At 32.4% G+C, this 18,915-nt stretch overlaps 1 protein-coding gene across 1 annotated transcript; it reads left to right on the forward strand.

The window, feature by feature from the left end:
• The first annotated feature begins 4,272 nt into the window (after nt 1–4,272).
• On the forward strand, nt 4,273–18,692 carry LOC110467015 (homeobox protein unc-4 homolog). Its single transcript, XM_021523877.1, has 3 exons — nt 4,273–4,741; nt 6,322–6,497; nt 17,180–18,692. Exons 1-3 carry the CDS (start codon nt 4,432–4,434, stop codon nt 17,972–17,974), a joined length of 1,281 nt encoding a protein of 426 aa, XP_021379552.1. The 5' UTR covers nt 4,273–4,431; the 3' UTR covers nt 17,975–18,692.
• The last annotated feature ends 223 nt before the right edge of the window (nt 18,693–18,915 follow it).

Consider the following 18,915-nt stretch of genomic DNA (forward strand, 5'->3'; position numbering starts at 1 on the left):
GATAAATGAATATTTTTCACGAAACTGTAATTTTAATTACTTAACAAATCGGTAGCAATGATTTAAAATGTAAAAAAACCCAAGCAAATGGTTAAACACGTCAAAAGTATTTCTTATTTAATAAACACATTTTTCATCTGCAAACTAAAACTAGTTTGAAACCTTAACCTTGAACATTTTGTTAGCGTTATTTTACCAGCGATGAAATGAAAAATAATTACGATCCGACAGAATTTTATGTACTTTCCATCGCATCCGTGATTACTTAGTGTCTTGTTATATATAAATATATAAATGGTCGTTTGTGTGCACGTGTGTGGTCACCTAGAGGTTATATAAGATAACACAAATATCACTTATTCTTGGTTAACAGGGGAGGAACCCAGGCACACAACCTGACAATTATAGCCAGCTGTGAACCCTCTTCATACCCACATGTAACCGTCACAGGTCAACCGTCCAGCTAAGAGTAGCCATACTGTATAATTATAGTATATATGATGCAGGCCTTAACAGCTAAACTACCTTCTGATCCAAATGTTTTTTTGCTTAACCTTTGATTCGAATATGGCACCTAGAAGCGCAGAGCCTCTTGCACCAGAATCGATTAATCAATTGATGTATAACCTTTCTCATAGTATTGCTAATTATAAGACAGAGAAGCGAGCGTTGAACACTTTACCAATGCTTTCTTTCAACATGCACTCAGTTTATTTTCTTAAAGGTCGTGTTTGGCTATAATAAAATATCGGTTCAAAGGTTCGCTGTAAGGAACCAAAGACGTTTCGGTGTCGTCCTTTCAAAAGGGTGCCTTGTTCACAATCCGTAGGGGGCAGTGCTGTTTCAGGGTTGGAACACTGATCAAAGTCAGGTGTGGTACTTACCTTACCGCCGTCTATTTAGCATGGTCACATATCCATCTGCTAATACTGTTTCATTAGCTTATCTCCCAGGACCAGATTAAGGACAGTATTGTCAGCTGAATGACAAACTCACATCAAATTTGGATTTGCGATATTTCTTTCGTTTTTTCAATCTTGTAACAGGATGCGCATTGGGCGAGTGTTTTAACTCAAATAATATTGACATCAATTTAACCTTTAAAAGGTATATACGTTTTTCACAAGAAAGAAATTCTGGATTCGAATGTTGTTTTTTTTTCGTTTTAAAGTTTCAAGCTTAAGTAACTTAGAATAATAAGTCCTGATAGTATCCCTGTCGTGCGTTAGAGGGAGATTAACATGTCAAGGCTAGAATAGATACGGTTTTTATCAAATTTTACCATTTATGGTAGTTTTACTGAATGATGTCGTCTAACTCAATACTCTTGTCAGATTACAATACACTTAATATGCTTGTTTATTTAATTGTGTCTTGAAACTCGATAAGATTGATAAGTAGTAATTAGCCCTATTTAGGGGTACCTGTATTCAATTGGTTTGAAATAATTAATGAATGAATGGGCGGGTAAAACAAGCTTACAATTAATTGATCCATTATGTTGTTGTTTGTTGTTGACATATTGTTTTACATGTATTTACCCACGGTCGATAATTGTTTGTAAATTCCACAAATTAGTTCAGTTGCAAAGTTTTGTCATTTGAACAAACTAATTTTCAGATTTGTTTTTAAGATCTAGAAGTAGGTTACATCAATATTGAGGTCAATTTCATGTTACTGAAATAAAACTTAGTTATCTGAATTGATTGATCGAAGGTTATTAATTATGATCTGTATTGTGGTACTTTTTTGTGATATAAATATAACTATTGATTAAATATCGATCTTGCTTTATAAGTATATCTTAATAGGTAAATCAACGTATTGTTTATATTCAATATTGTATAGAAAAAAAACCTGTTACTTCATGAAAATGTATGGTTATAAACAACCACATGTATGATGTCAAAACTGCTTAAATAAAGTGACGTTTACTTACACATATAAGAACAGATACAGATCTGCACCATATTATGGAAAATGATTGAAGATATGTTAAGTATCTTAAATTCTTCACATTTAGTACATAATTATAATTGGCGATAAATAAATATTAAAAAGTATAATATTAAACCTGTTTAATCGAACATCCAGAAAATATGATTAAAAATAGACAGGCTTGATACCAAATGTTTAATTTACACTGTGTTACTCAAGTCTGATTAATGTAGGTTTTCGGATTAAAAAAAGTTTGGTTTCAAGAGGTAAACTATATAAATGGTTCATATAAATATATATAGTAGATAATGAAGAAATAAGTCCTTGCGAAGAAAAATATAGAATAAAAACATAAATCTTTCAGATCGTCCGCTAGGCCTTTCTGCCTTCTTGGACTTCTTCTATATATATAGTAAAACAGTATTCTGAGGAACCTTATAAGAGGTGAAAGGCTAAGAGACGGTACCACTGTTTTTGTTACTTTTTCATTATCTTAATCCTACACAAGGACTTTTAAAATATATGTATATGTATATATGTATATACACTTCTGACACCTATTATAAAGTTTAGTATATAACATGAAATAATATTTAATAAAGAATAATTATTGAACATACGGATTGATGCAATCAGTCGCTGAAATATCGATTCTTTACTAAAATTTACAATTTAATTGCAAACGAATTTTCAAAGTTGTGCTTTTTCAAATGAAAGTCTTATAAATTAATCACACTATTTCTATATTTACGTTTCTTTTTTTCTCTTTATTCAATTATTATTTTTTTGTATTCTGTCGTCTAAAATTGCATTCAAATTACGTCATACATATTCAAATTCTGATGTGAAGTGTTTTCGGTACGTGACAAATAAGATTCATTATTCTTTAATTGGTTTGTATTGATTTTTGTACGACGAAACACCGACGCGAATTTTAATGGAAAAGGCAACCAATGAAACCAATGTACCAGCAAGAATATGTTTTGCTCGTAGAAAAGGCAGTCAGCGCTTGTGTTGTTGCAAGCTAGCTTCAATGTTTACAGTACTTTCCTTTAATAATAAGATAATTTCTATTCAGCATTCATTTCCACGATATATATGTATATTGATAGATATAATAAAAACATATTGAAGGTTATCATTTAATAAATAAGAAAATATAGAAGAAAAAAGAAAGAGAAGAAAACCCCGTATAGGTTACAAAATAGAGACAATGAACTTATGCCATTTTCATTTAAAATTCATATTTCATTTTTTCATTTTTAATACAGCTATGAATATTAGCCACATATCAACATTTCACCTTAAAATGAAAAGAAATCGTATGTGACGTGTTCAATAGGAATATAACAAAAATATTTCAACTTCAAATATAATGAAACTAGTGTTGTTTTTCTTTTATAATTTGTATATATCCTTGTAACATTCTTATCGAATTTGTGTCATAATTTTGTCTGTGCATTATCGAACTTCTCTTATATTTAGTATCTGTTTGTGCATCAATTTGTTGACAGGTAAAGTGACACTCAAGCAACAATTACCCGAAAAGATGGCAAGTTGATTCCATATCTAAGACACCGTTACAGATGGACCCGGTTATAACATATGTACCAGACATATAATCTATTTCAATTTCTATATACAGGTGTCACATTTAGCCCTTTCTGATTGAAACCATGCGGACAAGTGTCAGGCCAGACTAGCCAGAAGTACCTGTATACGATCATTAAGGTAGATTTTATCCGGCATATTTCTAATGTGCCCTATTACCTGCCGGGTCAGAGACATACCTGGACTTTGTTACCTGTGTATTATCATTAATGACGAAAAATGGGGCCCAAGCGTCAATAAAACTTTCCAAACTACATGAAAGAATTTTTAGGGATTATCAAAAATGTCAGACGATAAAAGTGGCTACAATATATATATATATATATGTATGTATATATATACAATATTACTTTGTCTATAAAACACCAATAACGATTGGTTTTACACCCATTATTAATATGTCATAATAAAGTTGACATGTTTGATCTTAAATAAGGGGGAAAAAACCAACAAACGTTCAACACCAGTCTTTTTTTTATTTACTTTATTTACCTTTTTATTATAAATAATATAACACCATAAATCTAATGATCGAACTGTTAAAATCATACCTGTTATTATAAAGTCTATATACCTTTTTTTGTAGTATACTGTGCCCAGAAGCAATGAAGCGTACCTTATCCATACTGGCTTGTCGATCTAGGCATCAATCAAAACGAGACAATTTGCTCTCGTTTAATACTTTAGACAGAGTCTTGGCCCGCTTGGGGACATTTTGCCGTGGTATGCATGTAGAGAGAGAGAGAAACTTTCCCTCCCACTTTGTCGACACCGTCGAGCTCGCGTCTGATTGGCCGAGTCAATTCCATAGCCGACACTTCGCGTATATCTAATGAGAGATATGACACGGACTTGTATCAATGCAACACAGGCGCTCTCGGTATGTTGACATATAGTGAAAACACACAGGTGAATAGGCGAAGAATCATGAATGGACCTCTAAGTTTAATAGATGCAAGGTATCCTCATGGATATGGGATTCTATCTACCTTATCTGGTTATGCACATTTAGGGGGACCTTTTGCCTCCCTCGGACTTCATTCTGCTGGGAGTCAGTATCACTTTGATTACAATGGACACCCGAACTCTCGTGTTAATTTCTCGATGGATGGAATGTTGTCACCATCTTCAACCTCTCCTAGACATAATACGTTATCCGGATCGTCAGATAAAACCCTATTAAAATCTCCAGGTAAGATTGTAAAGAATATATGTATTAATATTTTAACACACCTCTCATTATAAACATTGATATTGACATTTGTTCGTATTGTTTATACTAGAAATATATATATGATGAATCATTTCCATATAACATAAGCTCTCAGATAAAAAATAGTATGTGTACGATATTTACTGATTTCGTTACAAGGTAAGGGATACCTATTGAATGATGTCAGTAGTTGTTTAAACGTGAAAATTGCCCTTTGCTTTCTCTTTATCAAAATCGTAATCAAATTCAAATGCACATGTCCAAAGAGATACAATCAAGTACAGATTAATTATTAAGTAAATATCATTTTAAAAAGGCCATGAAAGACACATGTTATTTTAACTAAAGCTTTCATAAATTCCCCTCTTATTATTCATGCTGTTTTAACTTAACGACAATCATCTTAATTATTTATAATACTTTAATTTACTAGTTTTTAACATTTTTTTCACAAAGAGTGATTCAATTGATGAACTGACATTTACCCTAACAATCATGGCATGTCCCAGACATCATGAAGTGTTATTAAGTGAATTAAACATTATTAAAATCTTAAAGGTCTTTTATAAATTGTATGGGTCGGTTCTCTTTAATGATATTCTCTAAGATGTATTATTAGAAAGGTAAATAAACAACTGGCATACATGGTCACACCATTTGTTGGGAAATATAATATATTTAATAACATAATTGTTAAAGAGACTCGCCTGGGAGATATAAGTTACAAAGTTATTTAGTAAATTGGAGAATTGCTATTTTGCTGATTTTATCTGCTATGTCATAGACTGTTATGAGATAAAAACATTATAGATAAAGACACGTTTTGGTCGTAAAGCTAGGTAAGAAAATTACACGATTACACAGGAAAGTATTAGATAATTACTCTTAGTCTAGTACCTATAATTATATCAATATCAAGATTATAATGGATATAATATTTAATGTTTTTATTGTAATAATTAATCCAGTAATGTTGAAAATGATAAAAAGACCGGTATCTTAATAATTAAATATAGCAAAATTGCCATAAGTAGTTAATACGATTTCAAATTACTTATACATATCGTCTCTATATATAACATATTTGTATCATATATATTTAGTTAAGTATTAATTACTAAATCATTGTTTTACATAAAGATGAAAGCTAGAAGGTTTTACTATCAGTATAATGAGTATATGTTGAATTTACAAACAGTCATTATGTAACAATGAAATGAGTTAACTCTTTACACGTAATAAATCTAATAATGGTTTGCTAACAATATACATAAATTAAGTCAAAAATTGTCTCTGTATGTGTTTGGTAAAATACACCAATTTATGCTTCTCGGTCTTAAAGTTTGAAATATTGAAGATAAATGGTTATATATTTGTCAAAGATACAGTTCTGAATAATCAAAACCCTATACCATGTACCTTATTATTTACCTTAAGATATTTTTGGGAATGCATTTTTCTTTCATTTCGGGCTCATACGTTCATGTATCACCTCTGACCTCTGATTTTGTCTTTGGCTATTTTTGGTTTATATTGTTTTTGTATTATATTTCTAACAGATAAACATGACGAAGACAGGGAAAGTCCATCAGCTAAAAGACGGCGCACTAGAACTAATTTTACCGGGTGGCAACTTGAGGAGCTTGAACGAGCTTTCCAAGACAGTCATTACCCTGATGTGTTCATGAGAGAAGCGCTAGCGTTACGTCTGGATCTCGTTGAATCTAGAGTACAGGTCAGTATTCATGCAATTCAACCAATTTTGAAAATTTTATAATATTTAAGCTGCACTGAAGTGCTGATATGTACACATATAGACTAGACATTAGGTAAACTGAAACATATTTGTTTTTTACCGAGATCTTACAGAGTAGTTGTTCAGTAAGATTCTTTTTGAAAAGTGCATATCACACAAATTCTCCCACTTACAGATGTCATATGAAAAGATGACTGCGTTTTACCAATACCAACATTTTCAAAGACTGAAAAGTCAGGCAATCTTTCTGACACAACGGTTCACTTACAGGTGCAAAATGAACCTGCCACTATATTTCATCAAACTTAAAAGTGCAATTTTTTAAAAAGAAATTCTGACGTAAAATTTACTCTTCATTCACTACTGTCATTCAACTTAATCATAGTACATATCTCTACAGACCTCAGACATTTGTATTTGTCACGATCTCTACACTGTCTGTACTTTGATACCCATATACAAATATACCCTCAAAAATCTATGCATGTGAAATGGTGCTTAGATATAAATTTAGAGTTAAATGCTTGATATTCTGTTCAAAATTTTAAGATTTAATTGAGAAATTTGAATAGTTTGAGATACAAAACGAATCTTATATCTGTTTTATTTAAAACAATGTACAACAAAAAAGATGGCTGTCAGGAATTAATTGAAATGACCTATGTCCAAAAAGAGTATATTTAAAAGTTTAACAGAAGTGCCAGACGTTTCTTTCAAGTCTGATTCAAATATTTTTTTTCATAACTTTGTAATGTATACGAGTCTGTTTTATAACTTTGTATTGTATAAGAGTCTGTTTCATAACACTTATTAAGAGTTAAGCATATCATGACACGTGTGTTTGAAACTGATAATGAGGATAATTAAGTTTGCATAACTTTGTAAAATAATATTTACATAATGGATGACTATTTCATGTATAAAATATTAATATTCTATAATATAAAGACATCGAGGACGCTTCGAAAACATATATTTGTAATTACAGTTAAATCGATTTAATATTCTATATAATGTCTTGCAAATAAGATCATATAGGAAAAATATTTTTGATGCAACATTAATTTTAACAAAAAATTAAATACTGAGATTTAAAAAAGCAATATGAATAATTAATAAATATTCCTTTGGTCTCAAAAGAAATTGATTCACAAATCATCTTTTAATGTGGTATAAATATCATGCAGTGATGATTATATCATTATGATAAATAATGCTATATAATATGTATATACTATATAATTATGGATATCGATTGGCCCGTCTCGATACAAGACAAATCTATAATATATATTTCTTCTGTCGATACACATTAGAACTGAATGTAAATCACTTCTGTTGTGACGGCTGTAAAACAATAGAAAGCGAGACATTTATGAACGTGTTAGAACAATGGTTGATAAAAAAACGTTATAACCGACCATAAACCCAACGACATCCGTATACATACATATAAACGGTGTATGACTCGCTATTTTACGAGGACAACACAAACTAGCGGGAAATTAATAAATCTACAATACATTGACATTGTGTTGACGAGATGCCGAGACAGACAGGCCACAGTGATAAAACAAAAGCTAATCAAATATTCCATGAATTCAATCATGCATAGGTAAAAACAATTATTCCATCGATATATCAATCATTTTGGTGCAAAGATCGGATCTGTTTTCTATTTGTTGTGTCCTTGCTTAGAACTACAGAAGAAACAAAAATTATTGCTGAACGAATAAAATTGACAGATGACGGAAGAGCATAAAGACTTGTAAAGAACACATTGGTTCATCACTGTCCACCAATAATCCATCAACAGATCTGTGTGACTGATTTATGTCCGGAGGTTCATTTCGACACTTATGGACCATCGAGTGGTCATTATCATGATTGGTACATACTGTCGCCAAACAAAGTACTAGAAATAAGTGACAAAACATTAACAGTCTCACCTAGACCACGTAGCCTCAGGTAAATTGATAAACTGTTTTCTTTAAAAGGTTACCTGCTATACAAATAGAAAGTCATTATCTGGATTTACTCTAGGTACTTAAGAGGTTATTTATCAAAACTTTGAGGCGATAGAGAGAAAAAAATTAAACGACAGAAAAAGTAATAAGGAGAAACTTATTTCGGTTATTTCTCAAGTAAAGACGACTTATTTCTGAGTAATGCCGATAGACAAAGAGCTTATCACCAAAACTGACCTAACAGGCTGCTAAATATCCGAAACCCTATTTTCTCTAAATATATATTTGACAATCGATTAAAGATGGTCTTGCTCGTATAGACTATCCATGAACTGTTATACCTTATTTATGGCCGTATTAGTTGCAAACATTGTTCATGATATTCTTTATGGGGGTTTACATCAAATGTTTCCATAAGCTTCATCAATTTCACCAGTGAAATATCTTCATTACCTATAATAATAGAATTTCCCCGAAACCTGACTTGTGGAATGATGAAATTGGCAATTCGGCTACAGGCGAGGCCACTCCGGGTAATTGATCATGTCTCTTGAATCGGTATAACAAATTGATGTGTTTAAGAATGTAAGAATTATAGGGAGTATTATTATCCCTCGATAACAAAATCCATTAACAGTGGTTTGAATCAAGAGGCCAGCAACTTTCTCGTTGTATTTCCTGAAACTAATGGCCCTTTCATATCATTCATTGTAACACTAATTACTTGTACCCAAATGAAGGGAAATTGCCGTAGTGAGGATAATAGGCAGGAGTCTAGCCCCCGAAGCCGACTCCGTGAACATTCTTCCGGAAATGATTGTTGTTGGGATAAGGTCGCACTTCCATAAACATCAAACTCATAGTCTGTACTATATGACTAAGTCAGCTTAAATATTGGTTCTCTGAAACCTTATAAAACTATATTCTACTTATAACAGTTATATTCGATTCAATTCCTTTACTTTTTCAATTTTATTGCGTATTTACATCAAACATTTTCAGTATTTTCCCACCTTATATATAAATGTACATATTTTAATGATTCACTCATAGAATTGACAATGTTGACAATACTTTTGAATTAAATCGCATTGAGATTGTCAATCAGTGTAGCTGATGCTGAGACGGAAGAAGACGTAGTCATCTTCTTGTAGGGGCTCTCAAGCTAAACTAAAACGACTCGTGGCACAAGATTGGCTGGTAACGGTATAAATGACAAATTAATCTTAATTGTTCGCTAATTTATTGTCTTATATTCTCTACACGCGAGGGGCACGGGTAATTTATACAGTCTTGCTTTAAGAGAGTGAAACAGAGCATCGATGGTTAAGTATTCGATATATCAATTGATGACTAGCTGCTCAATAGCTAATTGCTAACCCTTACAGCAAACGGATAACTTATCAAATACAAATATTACCGTTCAAGTATGAAATATTGAAATCAAATTTACAACAAAAGACTGGTATTAAATTAACAGGAACCGTAATACATTATACAACAATAAACTGATATCGATTAAGAGGGATCTTATTTGAGAGAAAAAAGGTTTTAATGAATAAATTTTTAATGATAATAATTATTAACTACAGATATTGGTAAACACTAATTTTACATTAGCGAATGGAAGAATTGATCAAATATAACAAATATTTGTAACTCTAAACAGATGTTGGTCTTAGATTTGAAAACTCGTATTCGTTTATTAAACTAGCTAATTAGCAAGGTTGATTGATGTGTTTATTACCCATGTGTAAAGTGTTCATTCTACGCATTGATGAAGCTAATATCCTAACCAGTAGGATGCCAGCACAATCGACCGCTTCATTATCAAAAGTGTGTTCAGAACCTCCAAATCAATTATGTTTGCCCGTCGTGTTTGAGGTTTGGAACGACACTAAAAAGACTGGTCAAAGAGGCTTTAATTCCAGATAAACGTCAACGTTTACTCGCCTTTTGTAAAGATTTGCCCCGATCAAGCTTTTAACAAATCCTTGTTTATACTGCAAACGACCTAGGTGTCCCGGCCAAACAGAAGTGCCACCCGTTCACACACAGACCTTATAGAGTATTTACCAGTTACAATTTGTCTGTTTTACCTTGTTTTGTCCTATCGGATTAACACGTAACAGGCAGGCGATATGTTTACCAACCCATTGACCATTCAGACCAATGTTTGACCAAGTCGTTGTCCAGTAGTTATTCTTCTTATTTGCCGCACGATTGATGTTTCGTTTATCCTCCCGAATTACAGCTGGCGGCGTTAAGGACTTTTGTGTTGTTATTACTTTGGTCATTTAATAAAATATTTCAATGATATATGTAAGAAAGACATAATACGTACGTAAGTACTTCGACAAAAGAAAATTAAAATTGACTTAAATAAGTTACCGACCAAGTGGAATGTGTGTGTTTGTTTAATTGGACCATTAACTTATTACATTTAACCTTTTTTTCAATATCACACAAGAGAAACAAATAGTATATATTGTATATATTTGAAAGAAAAAATTAAAGATTATGGAATATGTAAAACAGCGAAACTACCAATAATCAATTATGATCACTAAGAAATTTAGTTTGTCTTACATATTAAGTTATGTAGAAAATATCAGAAACCAGACCACCTTTACACGTGCTCATTTAATTATATAATATTATCCGTTGAATTAATAAATATAATCACATCATCCTAATCTTTTAATATACAAACCCTGTTCCATTAGAAATTGAGTTTATTAGCCTTTTTTTCTGACAAAAAAAATAATAACCGCAACTTTAGACCATGGATAAAATCTAACTATTTCAAACATTCGTAAATACTGTTTACTAGAAACAAAAATCTGTGCCCTCCGGCTAGAGAGATAAACATTTTATTCTATTAAATGGAGAAGAAATTCTTCTCTTGTTTTGACATATGAAGCGTGATTTCGTCCTTTATCGCACTTCGTATCTGATTCAATATGTTTCAAGTATGCTTTTTAATGACCCAAGACGTACTCTGTATACCAACCCCATACCGCCCCTAAAACTAGGTATACCTTAAGTTACCCTTTGACTTGGATACAGCTTAGTGCCTTGTAATTAAAGATAAAGAAAGAACATTTTTTATCAACTGATTAGTTTTTGTCCAGTTTTAAGTTTTTATGCTGAGTCGTATGCACTTATCAGTGAGGTTTTTTCTTGTGTATTAAAGATGAACAATTGTTTTCATATTTGAGTAAAACTTAAAGAAAAGATAATTTATAGGAAGAAAAGAAAAAATGTGTCAGATTTATTTGTAGAAAGCGTTCCATTTTTTATATCTTAATAAGATATTCATAACTTGATGGTGTTTCTGAGAAGCATCATTTATGTTTATATTCAGTATATTTTGCTTTTTCTTACGACAAAAACGCTCAAAATACTGACTGATATAACAAATTACATGATTTGTATTTTCTACGATAAATGCTAATATTGAAGGATAAAATGATAACATTGGAAACCATTGGATATGTTGATCAACTGAAACATTTATATTTTACGATAAATCAGATAGTATTTACATATCTAAATATACATATGAAAAAAACCACTATAAATGACAATAATAGAGGTGGGAGGTCTACCGCAATCCGCCGCGGATTGGAGGAGGGTAGCCATGGGTCGGTCGGATATTTGTTGTCTGTACGGGACCCAGGTACCCCTAATACAGGTCGCTGGCTATGCTGAATGCGCATTAAGACAAACCTTTCACATACCACCTCGAGATAAGGCTGAGTGACAGCCGCTAACACCATGGCTGCCAAATCCACGTCACGGTGTGCACTAATATACCAACGTCCCTTTGTTGAGTGTCGCTAAACTTCCTTTTTGTGTTACTTAATTGGGAACAGGATACTTTTTCGTTGGGTTTCCTACATACTTTTTTAACATATTTAGAAAGACCTGTATAAGCCACGTGTTTTAATCATTTGCCCTGCTCAATGTTCAGATTATGTAGCAAATTATTTTTATTCAAAAGTTATAGAAATGTTAAATACGGACCAAGTTTTAGGAGAAATGCCAAGCGCACTTATGCAGGCTTCAGGAATTGAAAGTAAATGAAGAAATACAAAAGTATTTGATAGAAAAGTATATAAACAACGCTGTTGTGCTAACAAAGACTTTTTTTAAAAACGACATAATCATAATATAGAAAAATTATACATTAAACATTAAAACAAATTGTGTCAATTTATTACAAATACCTTTTAAAAGGTTATTTAATCTGTCACAAAAATGATTCCGAAGCCTAACCTGAAGTTTGTTTCACTTCATTTTCTAGCCTTTAAGTAAACTTCTTATGATAATAAGGTGTGGATTCTTCAATGTGACCAAAGCAAACTGATGGAAACAACTGTTAAGCTATATGGTCTTGGCTAGTCGTAAATCTACCCGTAATTAGCTCTGTCAATGAGCAAAGAAACTCTGTGGTGGAGTTTTAAGGAAGGGTATATTTTTGCTGATACAGTTGAGAAAGCACAATGGCTTTGCCTGTGTCGTTTTACCAACAAACCCCCTAATTTTGTTTCTCTCCATCTGTCCAAGTAGGCCCTTAATTCAATTAGTGTAATTCGTACCGTCTTTACTTCGTGAAATTAATCCACCCTTAAGCAGGTATATCTCGGGGAAAATATTGGGTATGTCGTTTCATGTGACAAACCGTACTTACGCTGAGCGGTTTGATACCAGTAATAAGTAGGCTATAGTTTGGCTATAAAGATGCTTGCAAACAAATCTATTGTTATGTTTGTGAAGTACGGTATGATCTTCATTTATCCGGTGAACTTTAGTGCACGTGTGGATACTGTATCCTCCCCCTCTTGTCCTGTCCGGTCTTCCCCTCGTATATCAGTCTTAACTAGCCCTTCAGCTCCTTCCCAGCAGTAGACTATCCCAACATGATCGGGTATCAAAAAGCTAAATCGGGCGTCTTAAACAAACAAATAAAATAAATTTGGTTTTGCATGACTAACGGCTCAGAATAAGAAACGAAAATATTCAGTTTAGGATGTAAAACGTTCATACTTTTATTGATATAATCTTACAAGCATTGATGTAGGCAAATATGAAGAAGTCACACAATTCAAAATAAAAATTAAGAAATTGTATTTTCACTTTGTTTTATGATCAAGTACTGTATATATATAATGTTTTGCATAAAATTTGGAAGAGAAACAATTTGAACTGATGTAGTATCGTAAAAACACAATTAAACAATTTGCAAAAAACAATAATTGATAATAAAAATAAAACTCCCAAATTACTCTGGTATCCTTCTTTAAAATAATGATCTTCACAAATACTGTTTATATTTTAAAAAAGAAAATCCTAAATTTCCAACAAAACATGAATTGAGAAGCAGAAACTATTAAAGAAAAAGATCACCATCAAATGTTCGGTTAATTATTCACATTCGTTAGTAAATTACTGCATCTTAAATTAATAATGACCTAGCTGTAACATATGGCACACAGGTGAGATGTCTTAATTGTTCTTCAATGAAAATCTTCAGTCGTAAAAAATGTAAAAAGAATATTTTACAGATATTCTAAAATGATGTCAGCAGTTTGTGAACAATGGGAGCATTGAAGTTTAGTTACCTGATCGAATCTTTAACCCTACCTAATTAACGAGACGACAATTTTTTGTTGCATATGATTGACTTAATTAAATCTGGTTGAATACCAGTAGACAAACACCTTACATGTACAATTGTATGCACATGATCCCAAGTCAATGTTAATTGAAAAAACTGCACGAATGTGAAGACTTGGTGATAGAGATAAGAATTTAAAAAAAAAATCTGTATACAAAATGTGCACGGTATATTATTAGCGTTATTGTTTTACAAGCTATTTTTAGTACCCACTTTGATTGGGTGTGAGTTGAATAGAAATATAATCAGTGTTGTAGTTATTATGTCACTGTAAAGGGATGGTTAATCGGAAGTGCATTCGTAATGTACAAAGGGAGTGGAGTTTTATTTCTCATGAGATGTTTCAGTGTAATTTTTTTTTATTTGTCAGTTTATGTTAATTGATGAATAATTATATACCAGACATACAGTTTGTTTAAGGCGAATCAAAATTAAACAAACTTAATTTTCAATATAAAATTTGTCTTTTTTTGTATCTATCCAATTCATAATTTAACTTATGTTGTTTATGTGAACATCATTTAAGGGGAAAAAATAGAGTGAATTTAAAATAAAGCAATGCTATTTACAATTTTATATGTAAATTATATGTAAAATTAAACATACATACAAGCAGACACATTACCACACACACTGAATGTTTTTTTCGCTCTGTCATTCAGAACAAAACCAAATGAGGTTATATTTGCCTGCTGTTGCTAGCTAATGCACTTTCCGCCTATGAATATTGCTTAGAATCTACATGAATGTTTCATGAAGAAAACAAAGCTATCTATTCAAACTGCACATCAGTTGAATGTTCTTTCTTGGAAAGTCTAATTAAATATTGATATAACACTATTGCCTTTTCCCGAGAGTTTTTGTTATTTATGGGCTACACCAGTATTTAACAATTACTGATTTGATATGTTATTTTTAGTACTCATAATGGAAATCAAACTGAATCCATCATTAATGAGAATAGTATTTTTAAAAGGAAGATTTATTGCTGCCAATTTATAACTAATTGAGAGTTTAAGATTTACTATTTTTAATTTTATTTAACCTAACACCCAAATGACATCTGCCATAATGAAAAATCTGTTTTGTTTAATGCATATACAGGAACACCTAATTGATATTAAAATCAGACTTTGAAATAACCAATTCATAGAAATGAAATTAGCTCGAGATATTAGCTGTATTCTTTACTCAGAAACATGGACGCTCATTTCTGGTGAAAACACATTAAGAGCAACTTTGTCAAAAAGCTTCTTTTGTATACCATCCACTTGTAAATGATCTGAATCGCGAATGCGAGTAATCGTTCGCTTCAGAGTGTTAATTCTGACCGATGAATGGGTGTAACGTACACCGCGTTGTATGTTTCTCCCCATTAAGGATATTGACATGGTTAAAATGTCACGTGAGGCTGTTCTGTAATGTCATTATACCAAGCATCAAGAATAACATTTCTTTCCCATCAAATGTAAAAGTACAATAACGAATTTAAGTCATTAAATGAGATATTAGTTACTTTGTCAATAAAACTCCCATCATCACTGCACGCTTGAATAATGTCGCAATTTTATGCATTCGACTTTGTTATGTTATCTTTATTAAATCCTGATGAATAATGTACCTGAACGCGAATTAAAATTGCGAGTGTAAATTAACATTTTTTTCATTTTAAAAAGAAAATCAAGTCTGATAATAAAAGGTTTAGAACATTTTAAAATTGCCCTGAGGGGGAGTGATATATCTGTTAAATAATTGTAGGTAAATGAATAGAAAATGGATATATACAAAATAAAATCTGTGCAATGAGATAATAAACATTAGATTTATTGTTTAGCATTCATTATACACAGCTGTAGAATACATTTAATGTTTTTGTATTAATGTTATATTATTGTAAGCGAAATTGATGCGTATTTGCCATTTACTTAAAATGGAAATGTATCGTTCTTTTTTAAAATGAAAATAGAAAACAAAAAAAATGATAAGATAATTTTTATTTGACGCTTTTAGCAATCTCTTTTTAAAATTGTCGTTAATCCGGAGTAAGATCGATTAAATAAAAGTGTCAATAAAGATTATAATTTAAGTAAACATTTATTTAAGTTTAAATGAGAAAATTTCTATGATTCCCGCTTTGAGATAATGATGGTTTAAACATTCCACATTTGAGATTTTACATCTTGTGGTAAGCGTCAAAAGATTACGGTTGACGATATATGTACAGACAAAAAAAGCGTGTCATTTGCACAAAATGGAGGTCCCGTGCGTTTTCCAATTTACCTGCAAACATGAGTTAAGATGTTGCTCCATGTGTGGCGTTAAATCAGATCGCGTAGCCCGTGTCATATTCTGGCACTCTTGATCGTAGTAGCTAGAATTCCTACACCTGGGTAGGGGTTTTAATTGAATTTGATTTCATGATTGAAATCATTTAGATTTCAAAAGATGAGCTGACTGTAATGGATGCCCTGGGGGACGAGAGTCAGTCGGCTGAACATAGCACACTGTCAAAATAACACTCGGCAAAATGTGTATAGTCTCCATTGGTTAAGACACACCTTTTTAGTACACTAAGTGCATAGGAATAGGTATGCAAAACACATATACACAACATACGCTGTCGGATTATGTACTATGGTTTTAGTTTCTGTAGGTAATAACATAAGGGAACATGACAATACAACAGTTAGCATTATAGGACTGTAGTTACTTGCGGTTATACCACTCCATGTGCGTCAATGCTCTAGTGGCACAAACAACAAGTATGGCATATCAAATATTTATTCAAGATAACTAATCAACTAAGTTTATTGTGGATGATACTGTAATTTTCATTCTTCCAAAGACAAACAATTCATGAACATTTGCTATTGTTTATATTTTACGAATGGCGTAATGGACTACGATAACTATGCAATATAATAGTATTTGTTGACGTGTGTCTTTTGCATTTTTTTTTTTTTTTATTGACTCTGGTTTCAAGTTTTTAATAAGAATAATTCTTTCTTCAGGTTTGGTTCCAAAACAGACGTGCAAAATGGCGCAAGAAGGAGAATACCAAGAAAGGTCCTGGGCGTCCCGCACACAATGCACAGCCCCAAACAGCGAGTGGCGCGCCAATGGATCCTGATGAAATCAAGAAAAGGGAACAGGAACGGGTAGAGAAAAAGCGCAAGAAACAAGAGGAACGTCTAAGGAAGCTCGAAGACAAACGTAAATCCCTTCAAGACAATAAAGTTGGTTCAGATGGGAACGCGATGTTACATTCTGGTTCAGAAAGTAGTCCCTCTGAGAACGAAAGCTGTTGTGAAAATGACAATAGGCTATCATCCCCAGCCTCCGAGAGTCGTAACAATGAACTACCTTGCATGGAAAATCCTGATGAAGAATCAGGTGACCGGAAGTGTTCGTTTAGTATAGACAGTTTGTTAGAAACACCAAAAGTCCCGCGTGGGCGTCGTCCCAACTCCAAGTATCCTCGTGTGCAAGCAAGTAAATCAGTGAACGCACTCGGACTAGGCATGATGCCTTTGTACCCTATCACACAGCCTGTGGGCTTCATTGTAGAACAACGACCTCACGCATCGGACGAGGACGATGATTGTTCGGACATTTCCGTATATAGCCCAGGATGTGCTAGTGTGTGCGTCAATAACGAAGACAATAAAATTGATGTTGACGTTGATGATTGTCATAGTGCTAATGAGATGGACGTTGCTAGTCACCATGGTGACGACAGAAGTCATTATGGTGACGATGAGGATTCGGACGATAACATATCAGTGCATTCTCATCACAGCCACTGACCGTTACTGACCACTGCTGGCCAATATTAACTCATACATATGTACCTCTACAGGTTCTACCTGGTCAAATTCTATTGATGATGTAACATTTAGCTCATTGTTGTAATTTCTTAAAGAAAATATGTTGAAGCAAATATTTTGTTTGGATAACATTTTTTAGAAATGAATAATTATAATTACAATAACATGTCAATGACACAACCTATGAAAATACCTTTGAAATATGTTAGTATATCTTACTTTATTCAAACTTCGAATAAAAAGTATGTCATCTTCTATCTTATTCTAACTTTGAATAATCTTAATTCAGTCAACATAAAATTGATTAGCAACATTTTCAACATATTTTCAAAGTTGATATCGACGAGAAGCGAATGTTATAATTCCGACAATGTGTGTATTACTTACTCACTATTTCCATGATGAGACTTTGTGCAATATACTTGGCTGTTTGGTCTTCTACCTGTAACGTGTTGTCAGTGGCCTGACCACACCTGGCCACTGCTGAACTGACCCCAGCGATGGTCATCCCTTGTATGTATGTGTCTGTCTTAGTATTTGTTTAAATAAATGTCAGACATTGTGTCAAAATATAATCACGCATTTATGTTCTTATTTAATGTTTGTTTTCATGGCTGTTTACCTTAATCCTACCGGAACGATGTTTTTGTGACGTGCTTCTATGAACACAATGCAAATTAAATTCAACGAAAAACGTTCTTGTAATTATTCTTTTTATATAGTTAACGATATCATTTGATAACCGTTAGAATAAGCTAAGAACTAAAGAAGACCAGGAGAGGGAGAAATAAAAAGAAAAACGTTCTAGTTGCTGAAGAAGACCACGAATAGGAATATAAGGAATAGGAGAATCATTCATTGTCTTAAAAAAATCTCGGAATAGTTTCGGCCTTTTTTCTCTGCCGATCAATTCACTAGAT

The sequence above is a fragment of the Mizuhopecten yessoensis genome, unplaced genomic scaffold (genome assembly GCF_002113885.1).
Source record: "Mizuhopecten yessoensis strain PY_sf001 unplaced genomic scaffold, ASM211388v2 scaffold11153, whole genome shotgun sequence".
Classification (NCBI taxonomy): domain Eukaryota; kingdom Metazoa; phylum Mollusca; class Bivalvia; order Pectinida; family Pectinidae; genus Mizuhopecten; species Mizuhopecten yessoensis.

Bases quoted from the DNA above. Each gene is read 5' to 3' on its own strand.
- LOC110467015 (XM_021523877.1), top strand. From the start codon at position 4,432: ATGTTGACATATAGTGAAAACACACAGGTGAATAGGCGAAGAATCATG. The intron at 4,742-6,321 runs GTAAGATTGTAA...TATTTCTAACAG, and splicing joins AACCCTATTAAAATCTCCAG to ATAAACATGACGAAGACAGG. The intron at 6,498-17,179 runs GTCAGTATTCAT...TTCTTTCTTCAG, and splicing joins TCGTTGAATCTAGAGTACAG to GTTTGGTTCCAAAACAGACG.